The sequence below is a fragment of the Enhydra lutris genome, unplaced genomic scaffold (assembly GCF_002288905.1).
Source record: "Enhydra lutris kenyoni isolate GAN:26980312 unplaced genomic scaffold, ASM228890v2 scaffoldscaffold25, whole genome shotgun sequence".
NCBI lineage: Eukaryota > Metazoa > Chordata > Mammalia > Carnivora > Mustelidae > Enhydra > Enhydra lutris.
The window spans coordinates 23,619,006-23,632,134 of record NW_019154109.1 but is presented as its reverse complement, the minus strand read 5'-3'; the positions used below and the strand labels follow the sequence as shown (position 1 = coordinate 23,632,134).

At 44.9% G+C, this 13,129-nt stretch overlaps 2 protein-coding genes across 2 annotated transcripts in view; one reads left to right on the top strand and one right to left on the bottom strand.

The window, feature by feature from the left end:
* Nucleotides 1–7,656, top strand: part of LOC111151040 (axin interactor, dorsalization associated) — a 38,884-nt gene extending 31,228 nt beyond the window's left edge. Inside the window, exons 7-10 of the mRNA XM_022508758.1 lie at nt 594–716; nt 2,642–2,764; nt 5,616–5,733; nt 5,856–7,656. Coding sequence (XP_022364466.1) covers nt 594–716; nt 2,642–2,764; nt 5,616–5,733; nt 5,856–5,952 — 461 coding nt within the window. The 3' untranslated portion in view covers nt 5,953–7,656. The remainder of the gene's footprint in view (nt 1–593; nt 717–2,641; nt 2,765–5,615; nt 5,734–5,855) is intronic.
* A 1,785-nt stretch (nt 7,657–9,441) lies between these two features.
* LOC111150993 (MIA family member 3, ER export factor) overlaps nt 9,442–13,129 on the bottom strand; it is a 56,677-nt gene continuing 52,989 nt past the window's right edge. Inside the window, 2 exon segments of the mRNA XM_022508674.1 lie at nt 9,442–10,265; nt 11,211–11,361. Coding sequence (XP_022364382.1) covers nt 9,955–10,265; nt 11,211–11,361 — 462 coding nt within the window. The 3' untranslated portion in view covers nt 9,442–9,954.

Below are 13,129 nucleotides of genomic sequence, written 5' to 3'. Positions count from 1 at the left end.
TGGGGCACTGGGTGGCTCAGTTGGTTAAGCGTCTGCCTTCGGCTCAGGTCATGATCCCAGGGTCCTGTGATCGAGCCCCACATCGGGCTCTCCGCCCTCTGCCTGCTGCTCCCCCTGCTTGTGCTCTCTCTCTCTCTCTCTCAAAGAAAATCTTAAAAATAAAAAGGATTTATTGATTGATTCTGTTATTAAGCTTCTCAAACTTTGGGAAAATATAAGAAAAGTTTAAAAAGCTCTTTGTCTTTTTCTACCACTTCATACAAAGATAGGAAATATATCTTATGTAGTACGAGTAAGTGTGAAATGTGTGTATGACATGAGTATAATTAAGTATGCGGTAATTTGTAATTGGGCTTCCCAGAGTGAGTTCAATCTTCAACAGATTTGACCAACTTACGCTTTAGTGTTGAATATGAATTAGGAAGTACAGATGTATTTTGTATCTCATTAAATATTTGTCCAAAAGGATCACATTGAATGGGAGTTTTGGAAACTACAACAATGTTGGCGACTTGCTAAGTCGGTTAAGGGCAAGGCTGTGTCTTCTCTGTGTTGTTCCAGGATTTGCTCACTTTTTGCTCTTCTCTTGTCAGGCACTTTACTACCCAGGCTGCCGTCTGAGCCAGGAATGACATCACTCACCATCCGAATTGAGAAAATCGGTCTGAAGGATGCGGGACAGTGCATAGATCCCTATATCACAGTTAGCGTAAAGGGTAAATAACTCTGTCTGCCTTTTCCCTTCCGGCAAACCGTGTAATGTTGATTTGCACTTGGGACAGGGGCAGGTGTGGGGCTGGGTCCTGGCACCTGTGACCGTTCATTTGCATTCACCCTACAGTGAGGGAAAATCCCTGGGCAGCCATCCTTGTTCCTTCACTGAGTATTTCTGAGAGTGTTTCTAAAAATACTTCATTATTTATAACTGACATGCATATTTGCTTTTGAGGGTTTTTTGGTAAATTTCCATATCCTTACAATCCGATCCAGGGTGCGGACTAGATATACACACTGTCTTCAACGGCAGATGCTTCCTTCCACCTTCTCAGGGTATGTGGTTTTCTTTGCCAAACCCAACGCTCTCCTGTTCCCCCATACCTCCCCTTCGGGCCCTCTCCTTCCTGCCATGGTGTCTTAGGCCCAGGGGAGCCTTGCAGGGCTGCAAGCGCGTGCATCGGGCCTCCAGTGAACCATCCATGGAGACAGGGAAGTAGGACACATCCCTGAACAGCCATACCCTGAGCCTAATGCTGGGGGCGTGAAAGAAGCGTTGCATTTCTTACTAAGCACGGTTGTCTTCAGGATTTGTTTGTTTTCTCCTGTCCAGTGTGACATACCATTTATTCCTTGAAAGTAACTTTCTGAGTCTTTGGTTTAGGACGGAATCTGCGCTGACGGATCCTTTTGTCGGCGTCAAGCCTTCATATGGCACTTTATTTGTAAAGCACTCAGTGGTCTTTTAAAAATAAATACTGGGCAACTGAGGATAAGGTTGCCATACTATTACGCAGAAATCCTGCACCATCAATTTTCATCTACAGCTAATCTGCACCTTGAGGCGAACCAAAGAAATAGGCTGAAACTAAAGTTACCAATCACAGAAGTAAATTCAGACCCCTGGGTTCATTAGTACCAAATAACAGAAAAATGAATTCAGACACAGAGAAGAATTTTAACATGGAGACCCCGTGACCCACAGCACTAATGCTGAAATACTTGAACCTCTGATGTTATCGTTTCCCAAGTCCATGGTCTCCTGGAAAGTCTTGATACCCTACACTATGTGATAGACCATTTGTAAAATTACGTATCTCACGTGGTACAATGCACTGTAAAAACATACTGCAGGGTGATGTTCTAGGTGCTCTGTTACCGTTGCAAACACTGAACTAAAATCATCAAACGTACTAAATTGTTGTAAGTTCTCCCAGGTAGGAGTCTGTTGAGTAATTCATAAACGCTAGTCATTAACTGAGTCCGTGTTGAACTTGATTTAATTGCAAGATTCCTGGCTCCAGGAAATTAAAACCGTACACCATACCTAGTGTACCCTGTGGTTGTTGTAAATCCGGTTCCTTTATAGCAGGGACAGTCACAATTTAGGGAACATGTCTAAAGAATGACTCGTTTAGAGAAAGGTTTCATTGGCAGCTTTCATGGCCACTGTTCTGACTCTCCCTGAAATACAGCTGGAGAATTCTGTCCTGTTTGATGAAAGGCCTTTCCACGCCGTGCGCTTGATCGAAGTTGGAAGATAGGGGTAGGGGCCCCACGGTGGATATCATTCGTGTTCCAAAGTTTTGTTGCATACAGCAGCACAGCGGTGTAAGGAAGATAAAAGTTCTTTTCCCTTCTTAACAATAGGGATCAAACTTTGTTGTCCTCAAGCTTTCTTTAGCACCTGTACCTGGCAAGGCTTCCTCCCCTGGCCCTGAGGCCTCTCCCAGACTCCGTCCTCCGCTCCCTCCATACACCTCCAGAAACCAGCAGCTCCCTACGTCCTTACTCACACCAGAGGGGGTGTCTGTATCTGAGACTCTCCTCGCAGCTTTTGCCAGGCCTCTTTAGGAGACATAACCCTCTGTGGTTTGTTTGCAGTTTCTGAGTCCGTATGTTTGAAGCTCTTTTTTTCCCTCTCTAGATCTGAATGGCATAGATTTAACTCCTGTGCAAGATACTCCTGTGGCTTCAAGAAAAGAAGATACATATGTTCATTTTAATGTGGACATTGAGCTCCAGAAGCATGTTGAAAAATTAACCAAAGGTTGGTTTGTGGTGGTAAACATTGGCTGCTGACGGCCGGAGTTCTCAACTTGGGCTTGTGGGCCCGCAAGCTAGCGCGGTGGGCAGAAGTACGTGTCACATAGTGTTTAGTGACTGAAGTATCGGTTTTTTTAAACGTGGGAATTAGGAATTGTATGATCTAGTTGGATAATAAATAGCAGTTGTATAACAAAATGTTCTTTGATTATAAAATTTCATCATCTTGGACAACAAAACAGAATGTCTAAGTTTTCCTCTTACCGAAGAGTGGAGGGAGACAGAGGCTCTGACGGTTTAGTCTCTGATCGGTGAAAGAATGAGTTGTTGCTTTTCCAGCTGATTTTATTGGGCAGAAAGATACCATAAGTTGTACGTAGTTGGCAGGGGGTTGGGAAAGGACAAAACAAAGGTGAAGTTTTTAAAAAGGTGAAGTTACATTTCCAAGTGAGCGGGTTCCTGAGACTAAACGCTTTCCAGTGCCGCATGCGCTGCGGGAGTGTCTGCGTTCTAGGACAAGACTTCAGGATCCCTCCGTCACCTGAGATGTCTTGCAGTTTTTGACATTTCCACGCTTTGCAGGAAGCTTGTATGAGATCTAGAAGTGCCTTTGGAGCCATTGCCACATTCTCTAAAATAGGCGACATTTTACTTCTCAGATCTGGTGCTGCTGCCGCCTCGGCTCCGTCCCTGGAAGACTTGTCTCGTGGGGCTGTCGTGGGTGTGGGGGCCACGAGTGTGAGCAGCAGCAGCACCTGGAACCACGTTAGATGCCAGTGCTCGGGGCCCCCACCTCCCTGCAGACCTCCTGACTCAGAAACCCACTGGCTCGGCTCAGCAGTCTCTGGGGGGCTTGTACCTGGTTCTCATACACACCAAAGCTGGAGAATCGCCATTAGAATATGGAGAGGATAGGCTTAAGAAATAATGTTGAAGGAATTTCAGTATGAAGTATTAGGCTGTCTGCATAAGAATGTGAACAAAACTGGGTTTTTGTTGTTTTTTGTTTTAAGTCCATTGCTTTGGGAGAGGTTTCTGCGATGGGCAGGGGCTGTGGCGGGGGAGGTGTGGTGGTGGGAGAACGTTTTGTGGGCTGACTTCTCTGTCGCAGTGCACGTGTTCTGGAGGGTTCATGAGATGCCGAAAGTAGAACCAGATTTAGAATCTGTTCGTTTTCTCGAGCTTTGACTTTACGGTGTGCAGTATTACCGTAGTTTCCACGGATACATGCTGATGAAGATGCTGTGTTGATGTGTACAAGCATTTCTGTTCATCTCCGTACACTCGTCTCCTTGTACGTTCCGTTGTTTCTTATAAATACCACGAAGGAAAAGCTGCGCGCACCCGGGACTCAGGAAATAAATGATCTATTGATGATGCAGATAAATAGTGAAACTTTTTTGTTCCTTAACATGATGGCATTATGTTTGACCTTTAGTATTGTTTTCAAATGTGACTTTATTCCACATTTATTCAGACCTGAGACATGGGCGTGATGACAAGGAGATGGGCATCATAGCTGCGGAGACGAAGAGATGGGATCGGCTGTCTGAGGAATCTGTAATGGTTTTTAATAACCAGCCGCTTCTGTTATTTCTGTGGCAGAGAGAAGAGAAGCTGCCCTTTGGCAGATACGGAGGGTCATACCTTGGGCACTGAAAGTTGTCAGTCACTAAGAATTGTAACCCTCGTGTGGGAGCAGGGAGTAGATGGCCAGGTGTGCCTGTCTGTCCCTCAGCCACGTCCCACAGTCTTGAGCAGTTGCTCTCTCTTTCCTCCTGTGACAGGAGGTGCACCATTTGGATCCAGTGCGACAGCGCACACAGTTCTGAACGTTGTTAAACCTCTTGTCACTTGTGAGTTTTGTCCTTGGTTTAAAAAGTACTGGGTGTGTGTTGTCCTTAAAACGTAAGCAAGATCCAGCCCCACTCGGGTTCAGGCAGAACTAATAAGTAGCCAGTGAAGAGTGAGACCTGCCTTCCTTCCAGCTAGTTTCTGTGCAGCCTTTAGAAATGAATGGCTTTGGGGCACCTGGGTGGCTCAGTCGATTAAGCGTCTGACTCTTGATTTCAGCCAAGGTCCTGATCTCAGGGTCGTGAGATTGAGCCCCGCGTGGCCCCGTGCTCAGCGTGTAATCTACTTGAGATTCTCTCTCTCCCTTTGCCTTTCCCCCTGCTCACACGCACATGTGAGCTCCTTCTCTCAAATAAAATCTTTTAAAAAAGAAATTGTTCTTGGTCACAGTGATGAGGCAGCTTGTTCTGTTCTAAGCTTCTCTCTGTGGGGAGAACATCTCAGTTGGGCTTTGGGGTGATGAAAACATCTAAATTTCCCATTGCCACTTGCTCATTGGGGGAGGGATGGAATAGGAACCGGCTGGCCCTTCGTTAGCCCCTTGTCTCCCAGAACATTTATAATTCTGGGAAAAACAAAACCGTGCTTTGAATACTATAAAAGGTCTTAGGAAACAGGTACTAATTAAAAAGTGAACCAGCACATGATTTATGTTTGAACTCCAAAACCCCCAAAAAAGTTGACTTTTTGAGCTTTTGTTTCAGGGAGGAGCAGTGCTCTAAGCTTGGATGTTCTGACGAGCCCTTACTGGGCTCTGCTGCTTGCCGAGCGTCTGTGGGTAACGTTTGTGCTTCGCAAGCATCCTCTGTGTTTGTTGTGTCACTGCGTTCAGGTGAAGGAGAGTGTTAGGTGACAGCTCCCGTGGTCTCATCAGAGAGACTGACAAGGGTTACCGTGTAAAATTGTGCTGAGTGCTTGCTCGGATGCTTCCACTGACGGGAGAAGATGAGGGGCACAATGAAAACACGCCATCTGGGCTGATGTTTGTGTTCACTCCGTAGGTGCAGCTATCTTCTTTGAATTCAAACACTACAAGCCGAAAAAAAGGTTCACCAGCACCAAGTGCTTTGCTTTCATGGAGATGGATGAAATTAAAGCCGGGCCAATTGTAATAGAACTGTAAGTGACGCGCACGCCGGCCTCATACCGGTGTAATGCTGACTCGTTCTCTTAGTGTGGGACTGTAGAGCAGGCCAGTTATCCCAGTATGTTAAACCGTGACTTTTCTACTGTGGTTGCAGATACAAGAAACCCACTGACTTTAAAAGAAAGAAATTGCAGTTACTGACCAAGAAACCACTTTATCTTCATCTACATCAGACTTTGCACAAGGAATGATCCTGACATGAGTCACCCGGAACGTCTGTGAATTCTCCCACACAGTAGCAACCAGCCCAGCTCCGCGTAGCACATCCCCCTCCACCGGGCCGGAGGAGGGCCGCACGGGCGCTGGCAGGCCAGAGCGAGCCCGTGGGATTCACAGCCCAGCACTCCACTGACCTAGACAACTCCTTTGGATACGGGCTTATTGTAGTTTTGAAACATGTTTTTACCTTTATAGTATTTGTGCAATTCATAGTCTCTTTTCTAACTTACCACTGTTCCTGCCCTGCTTCCTGGAACAACACTGCTGTGGGTAGGATCTGCTCGTCTTCAAAAATTAATACAGCAATAAGAATGTGCTAGAGTTTACACATCCATTCACTTTGCTCCAGTATGCTTTTTCGGTTTTTTGAGTTGATGTCAAACTTTGGGCTGATGGGAGTAGGAGAGTATGAAACTGTTCTGAGAGGAGGAATTGGACCGCTTATTCTGCCCAGGGAGGTCAGTCTGGAAAACGATAGGCTGCTCCTCCGAGGTGGCCTAAACTCACCCTGATCTCATAGTTTTCCTGGTTAGAAATCGTGTGCCTTGGCCAGATCAGTATCCCAGATGGGAGGGTTCCCAGGTTGTAGCTGTGATTTTTCCAGATGACCAGATTGTTTTTCTGAAAGAGCGCATTTGTAGTCCGTTGATTAGCTTTTCTTCTACGTCACATTATTATTCTTTCTGATAGTGATTCTAGGGTTAATGATGGAACCATGTCAGAATAATTACAGACTTCTAGATGGCTTTGTAACGTCTTCTAAATCATGTAAGCTAAACTGAGTCAGATGCTAACGAGATGCTGCAGGCTAACTGCTGTTTTTCTGACAACTGATTGTGAACCCTTACAGCCTGCATACCTCTTCTTAGAGTGGTGAGTATGCAAAGTCTGGAGCTACTCTAGTTGTTTTTATATAGGTAGACAGGATTGCCATTTATTTCCTATGTAGATATATTGACTTTCATCCATATGGAAATATGCAGGTCATTAGCTTATTATAATTTGACTATTTACAGTACTTTTGACTTAATGGGCCATAAATAAAACCTTCAGAGGACACCCAAGGCGGCTGTCTGACACACAGGACATGAACATTGGGGGCGGGCTCTCTGTGGGTTAGATACAGACCCACACGTTTAACATTCACTATGTTGAATGACCAATTCTAGCACGAGGGGAACGCAGCGCCAGTACTTGGCCTGTTTTTAAACTAGTGTAATAACCCGAGTCCTACAGTTCAGTGTGTGCTTTTTAAAACAGCCACAGTGAAGTGTTCTAGCCCTCGCACTTCAAGAAAGCTGGTCTTTACTTCCGGTTATCTGTCGGTTCTGTTTAAGATGTTAAAAACTTGGAGCCTGAAAGAATTCTCAACCAAATTTAAGTCTTGTCTCTTGTATTAATTAGATTAATTCCAAAAATGATTCAGTCCACAATAGCTCAAGGGGATGAAGAATTTGCCTTAATAAATTACCTTGTTGTTCACTCAACCCTTAAACTTAGTTGTCAGCTCCTCAAGGGGGCAAGAACCACATTTTCTCCAAGTCCTGTATATGTGCTAAGGTGCTTGGCAACGCTCTGTACCCTGTGGAGTACTCAGTACCTCCTGTGTGATGTTGCTGACGAGACCTAAAAAATAATCCCTTAAAGTACCTACTATTAAAATGTAGCAAAACTCATCTGTTGGTCTTTCTCTTTTCTCATAGAGCGTAAGACATGTATGTCAGGGATAACTTATATGAAGAAGCACCAGCTGTCATTCACAGAAGTATGGTTTGTATGAACTGCAGAGCCTTTCCGCAGTATTAAAGAAGCTTGAATGGAATGCTGTGTCATTAGCGTAGCTCTAATTCAGACCTGAGTGGGGTGACAAGTGATCATCTGGAAGCAGTAAACACAGAACACTGTACTTCCCACAAATTATTTTTTACTGTCCAATGAAAAAAAAAAGGCAGCTACTGGATAAGAACCATAGTAGAAATGCTCTCAGGCTAAAACGCTGCCACTTCATCAATGAGATGATTTTAGCAACTAAGCCCAGACACACGAGGAGCTGTAGAAGCCCCGTGAAGCAGCTGGGACAGGGAGGCCGCCTGGGCTCTGCTGCGGCCACAGGGCCCTGGGAGGCGTAGAGAGGTGGTGTCCACAGCTCAAGGGAGCTGCACCAGACCTGCTCTGCACCTTACGGACTCCTGGAAACAGGAGATACAGGACAAACACCAAAACTGTGTAGAGGTAAAAAAGGACTGACTTTGGCATTAAAATAGGTCTGATTTACCTTTGCAACTTATCTTTGCTAGCAGGTGTCGTCTATTTCATTACTATCTAACGTTAGCAATTATATTAACCTCATTATTTTGTGTCTTGAAGAGACTGACCTTACTCAGGAGTTGGATTTGTGGTTTCAGTCTTACTTTATTTACATGGTAAAAATAACCTCTGCTATTAACTGTGGAGGTGTTCCTCTCTCGTCTCCTCTATTCTTAATTAAATGGGAAGACACCTGTGAATTATCTTCCTGAAGAACTACTCATGAATTTTAAAGAGTTGTCGTCTTCTTTCAGTGGTCCCTATCTTTTCAAAGTGTTATCGTCTGGTAGTTTAGTGTTAAAAAAAAAAAAAGTTTCACAGTGAAGCTTTTGCTTCTTTTTATTTTATAGGGCATTCGTTAGTCCTTTAAGTATTAGAACGGTGACGGGTCATGGTCTAGGTTTCAATAGTATCATGACAGAGAACTTCAGAGAAGGGGAAAGTGTAGTCTAAGTAGTGAATACTACCAGCCTTTCATAACTTAATCTAAATCCTAAAGATTGTTTAAAAAGCAAGATGTAGTAATAGGTATAGTAATACTTTAAATATGATGTAATCCCAGATTCCCATATTTACTGGTTTTTAAATCTAAGTGCCAATATTCAAATACTAATTTTGGAGTAGCAGTAATCAACAAAAAGAACCGTGGGCAGCCTACAAACCTTAGAGTCCTAAATCATTCTTTCTCATAGTATTGCACTCTTCTGAACTTTTTTGCCGTTTTCCTTGAAAACCAGAGGCAAGGTATGGGAGAAATAGGCTGTACTTTTTGAAAAGGAAATTTCCTTTTTATGGTCACAACGTATCATTTCTAGTTTTCTGTAATGTACCCTTAACGTGAAGATGGTTGCAACAGAACCTCGGGTCAAACAGCTCTTGCTACGACGGTGAGCTCATACTCAGAGACCATCGTCAGGTAGGCAGTGAGTCACCTGAAAGCGGGTGACTGCTGCACTGAGGGGCCTGCTGACTTCTCTAAAGGACAAGGAAGACATACGGTTGTGGTGTTTCCAGGGGACTTCAGATTGCATCTCCCGAGCACTGAGCAACAGGGAGCGTGCTGCCAGTCACCGTGGGCAGCTCTGCAAGCCCCAGTTTACGCGGTTCCGAACGGTACGCAGTTTCATGAGAAAACAGTCCAATGAGGCAACAGACGCTTGTAATAACCAAATTTTTATGAACTATTACTACAAAGAAGGGAGACAAAGTGATCTTTTAGTAAACGTTTTTAGCGTAACAGTCTTTGCGACCAGTATTTTAAAAAACCAAGCTAATAAACACCATTGCTCTGTGTTCAACTGGTATACACTAAAAATAGGGTAATAAATGGAAATACATGTTCTTCTAGCATTTCCACAGGAAATGTTCATATTTCTATGACATTCTAAATCATTTAGCAGTTACATACGCTATATTAACTAAAACACAGGTATTCCTTATTGCACATTTCAAAGTTGTAAGGAGATTCTAGCTTATGAGGTGGTTTTTATTTAGGGGGGAAATTATATTTTTCAATTGTTTGGCTCAAAAATGCATACTGCCAGGGCAGCTTAATTCTAAAAACAAACCTTTTAAAATAAACTTTTGGATTCTGAAGCCAATGAAATCCTTTACTCTAACAAATGGTTCACAGTTCACTTTCTCAGACTAAATGTCAGACGTCAGAGTTACGGGCTCTGTTTTAAAGCCTGTGAACAGTCCTGGCTACTGCTCTGAGAGGCAGGTGGGGGCTCATCTCTAGAGCCAGAAGGTGGTAAGTCTCTTGCAGCAGGTGGAGGTGGATAATCCTGGGGCCCATGAGTAGGGGGCGGTAGTCGAGGACCAGGAATAAAGTACTCTCTTGGACCAAGAGAGCCTAAAGGTCTAAAAGGTGTGTGTCCCGGTAAAAATCCTCGAGGATCAAGAGGCATGTCCCGTCTTCCAGGAGGAATGCCTGGTGCGTATTCTCTTAAGCCCAGTGGTGGACGTAAAGGAGGACCTGGAAAAATAAAAAGTCCTGTAAATACATATGAACACATGTAAACACAGAAGACTGTGGGCATGATAGTCTATAATTTCTCACAACTTCAGAAGTCAGGTGGTGGCATCCCTGACTTCAGAGACGAGGCAGACAGGTAAGTTGTATGCCCGTGGCTGGCCGGCCAGGAAGCCACACAGGCAGCATTTAAACATGGCTCTAGCTGGCTTGTGTTTTCTCTATTACAGAGTTCTGCCATTTTTCTCTCACAAGGGCTTGGTTTAACACTTCAAAGCACCCTAGCTTGTCGTAGCAAGACGACAGATTACGAAACAAGGACTTCACTGTAACAAAGATATTTGATAAAGGGAAACTCCAGTGTCTGCCGCTGTGTCAATTCATGCAGTAGCTCCCCATGGACTTAAACGTGCCGTCCAAATCCAGGTGGTCGCCTACTGGGGAAAGGCCTTCTAGCTCCCCCTAATCAAATTCAGCAACATTTATTAGGCATTAAACTCAACCTTCTCTAGAGCTAACACTTCCTCTCATTTACTACCAAGGCAGGAAGTTTAAGTTGAACTGTCCCTCTTCTATACTCGATGATCCATTGTTCATGCTTTCATCACAGTGATTACAAGCTTTACGTTTCATAATCTATATATCGACGTTCTAGAGGACTTTGTAAGCTCTTGAGTTGGGAGAATTAGTTCTAGCCATCAGCAGACATAATATTTCCAGCTTTCTATTAATATCTCTGGTCTACATGAGATCTACTGCCCATCTCTGTACAGGGGGATTATGCAGCACCCTGTGTCCTAAAAATTGGAGGGAAAGTTAAGATGCACTGGCTTATCTTACACTTTCATTACCTAGGCCTGTAAAAGCCACTATTAAAATTTCAACAAGAAGAGAGAGAAAAGATGAATTATACTCTATAAGTCAATTACTACTATTCAATCATCATACCGAATGGTGGAGGAACTGGCCGAGGTCCGAAAGGCCCACAGAGTTGAGGAGGTGGTCCATATCGAATGGGTGGTGGCAGAGGGCCTCCCATGGGGGAGCTCATAAGGGGCACCCCTGGGAAAGGAGAGGGCCCTTTTGCAGCCACAGTCACCTGCAGAGCAGAAGCAATTACAGTTGTAAAAGACTCTGGTATGACACAAGCACCAATACCAGTAAAAGCTGAACCCCCGGGGTGCCTGGGTGGCTCAGTGGGTTAAGCCTCTGCCTTCGGCTCAGGTCATGATCTCAGGGTCCTGGAATTGAGCCCCCCACATCGGGCTCTCTGCTCAGCAGGGGGCCTGCTTCCTCCTCCCCCTCTGCCTGCCTCTCTGCCTACTTGTGATCTGTCAAATAAAATCTTAAAAAAAAAAAAAAAAAAGCTGAAACCCAATGAAGCAGATGTCCAGCATCTGTCCAAAAAACAGAACCAGTGCAACAAAACTTGACACCCCCGCCCAGGGGCGCCTGAGTGGCTCAGTTGGTTGAGCAACTGCCTTTGGCTCGCATCATGGTCCTGGAGTCCTGGGATCAAGTTCCGCATCGGGCTCCCGGCTCTGCGGGGAGTCTGCTTCTCCCTCTGACCTTCTCACCTCTCATGCTCTCTCTCACTGTCTCTCTCTCAAATAAATAAATAAAAATCTAAAAAAAAAAAAAAACTTGGCCCCTCCTGTCTGTTCCTGCCAGCAGCTTAGGCAGGTTCACGGGACGGCACCAAAGCCAAAACGTTCGCTGGAGTTGCACTACTGCTAGAATATGCAAGGGGAAGAGAAAGCAAGAGGATGGCTGAAGGACACTAACAGAGGTGACTCCCACAAACACCATGATCGACTCCCAGGGCGACACCTTCACCCCCATGTCCTTCCCATTGCCACAACAGCGCATCATTTCCATACTGAGCATGGACAGAACAAAGATCCACTCTCTACACATGTCACTAGAGCCACTATTCAGAGTGCCTTCAATCTCCTTTCACATATTCTCTCTCATCCTCCGATCTCTCGACCTCTGAGCAGAAAGATTTCCTGTTTTAAATGAGGGCGCAGAGTATCAGAAGATTTGCTGACGGTCACACGGCATGTAAGAAGCTGTTGCAATTCAGGATCAGGTCTGCCTCCAAGCCTGTCCTCCTTGTGCCTGCGCTTCCCTCACTAACAAAAGGGGCTCTGCTCTCAAGTCCACTCCCAAAGGGCCTCAGTTGGATAAAACGACCTCAAGAGATCCGTGTCCCTGGAGTCCTGCACTGAAACGTGGAGGCATTTTCCAACAGAAACGATGTTCTATATACAAGGAGGCAAGCACAGCACCATTATTTACCTTCGTGCACCAGTAACGCTGTGCTTTATAGTAAGAGACACTGACCTTTCCCACGGGAAACTGGGTTGGAAATTCTAAATCGTCAGATCACACACTCTGATTTCAGCACACAGAAGCACTGTGAGCCATGCTGGGAGCACCAGCGCAGCTCTCACAGAGAATACACTTCTGTGCATGGTCCTGAAGGCTACTGCTGACAACGGACACAACAGCAATGACAGGTTTTCACGGGTCATTATTTCACTTCCGGCAAGCATTCTTCCTTTACCAATCTGTAAGTTCAGGTCATTCAAAGCAGGGTCTGCCCAGTATACAACTGGAGATATTCAGCACACTTGCAAACACATAAACAGGGAATTAGGCTATATATAATTAATTTACTCTGCCTCAGAACACTGGACGCCAAAGCACACACAGCACACAGTTGCAGTGATGACTTTCTGCTGCCTTTAGTTACAACAGATATTCCCTACTGGTTAACAGCCTGACCCAAATGGGGGAAAAACCCCGACCAGTCAGATTTCAGCAATCCAGCAACACTTCCAAGTCAAGAACAAGAGTAGGAT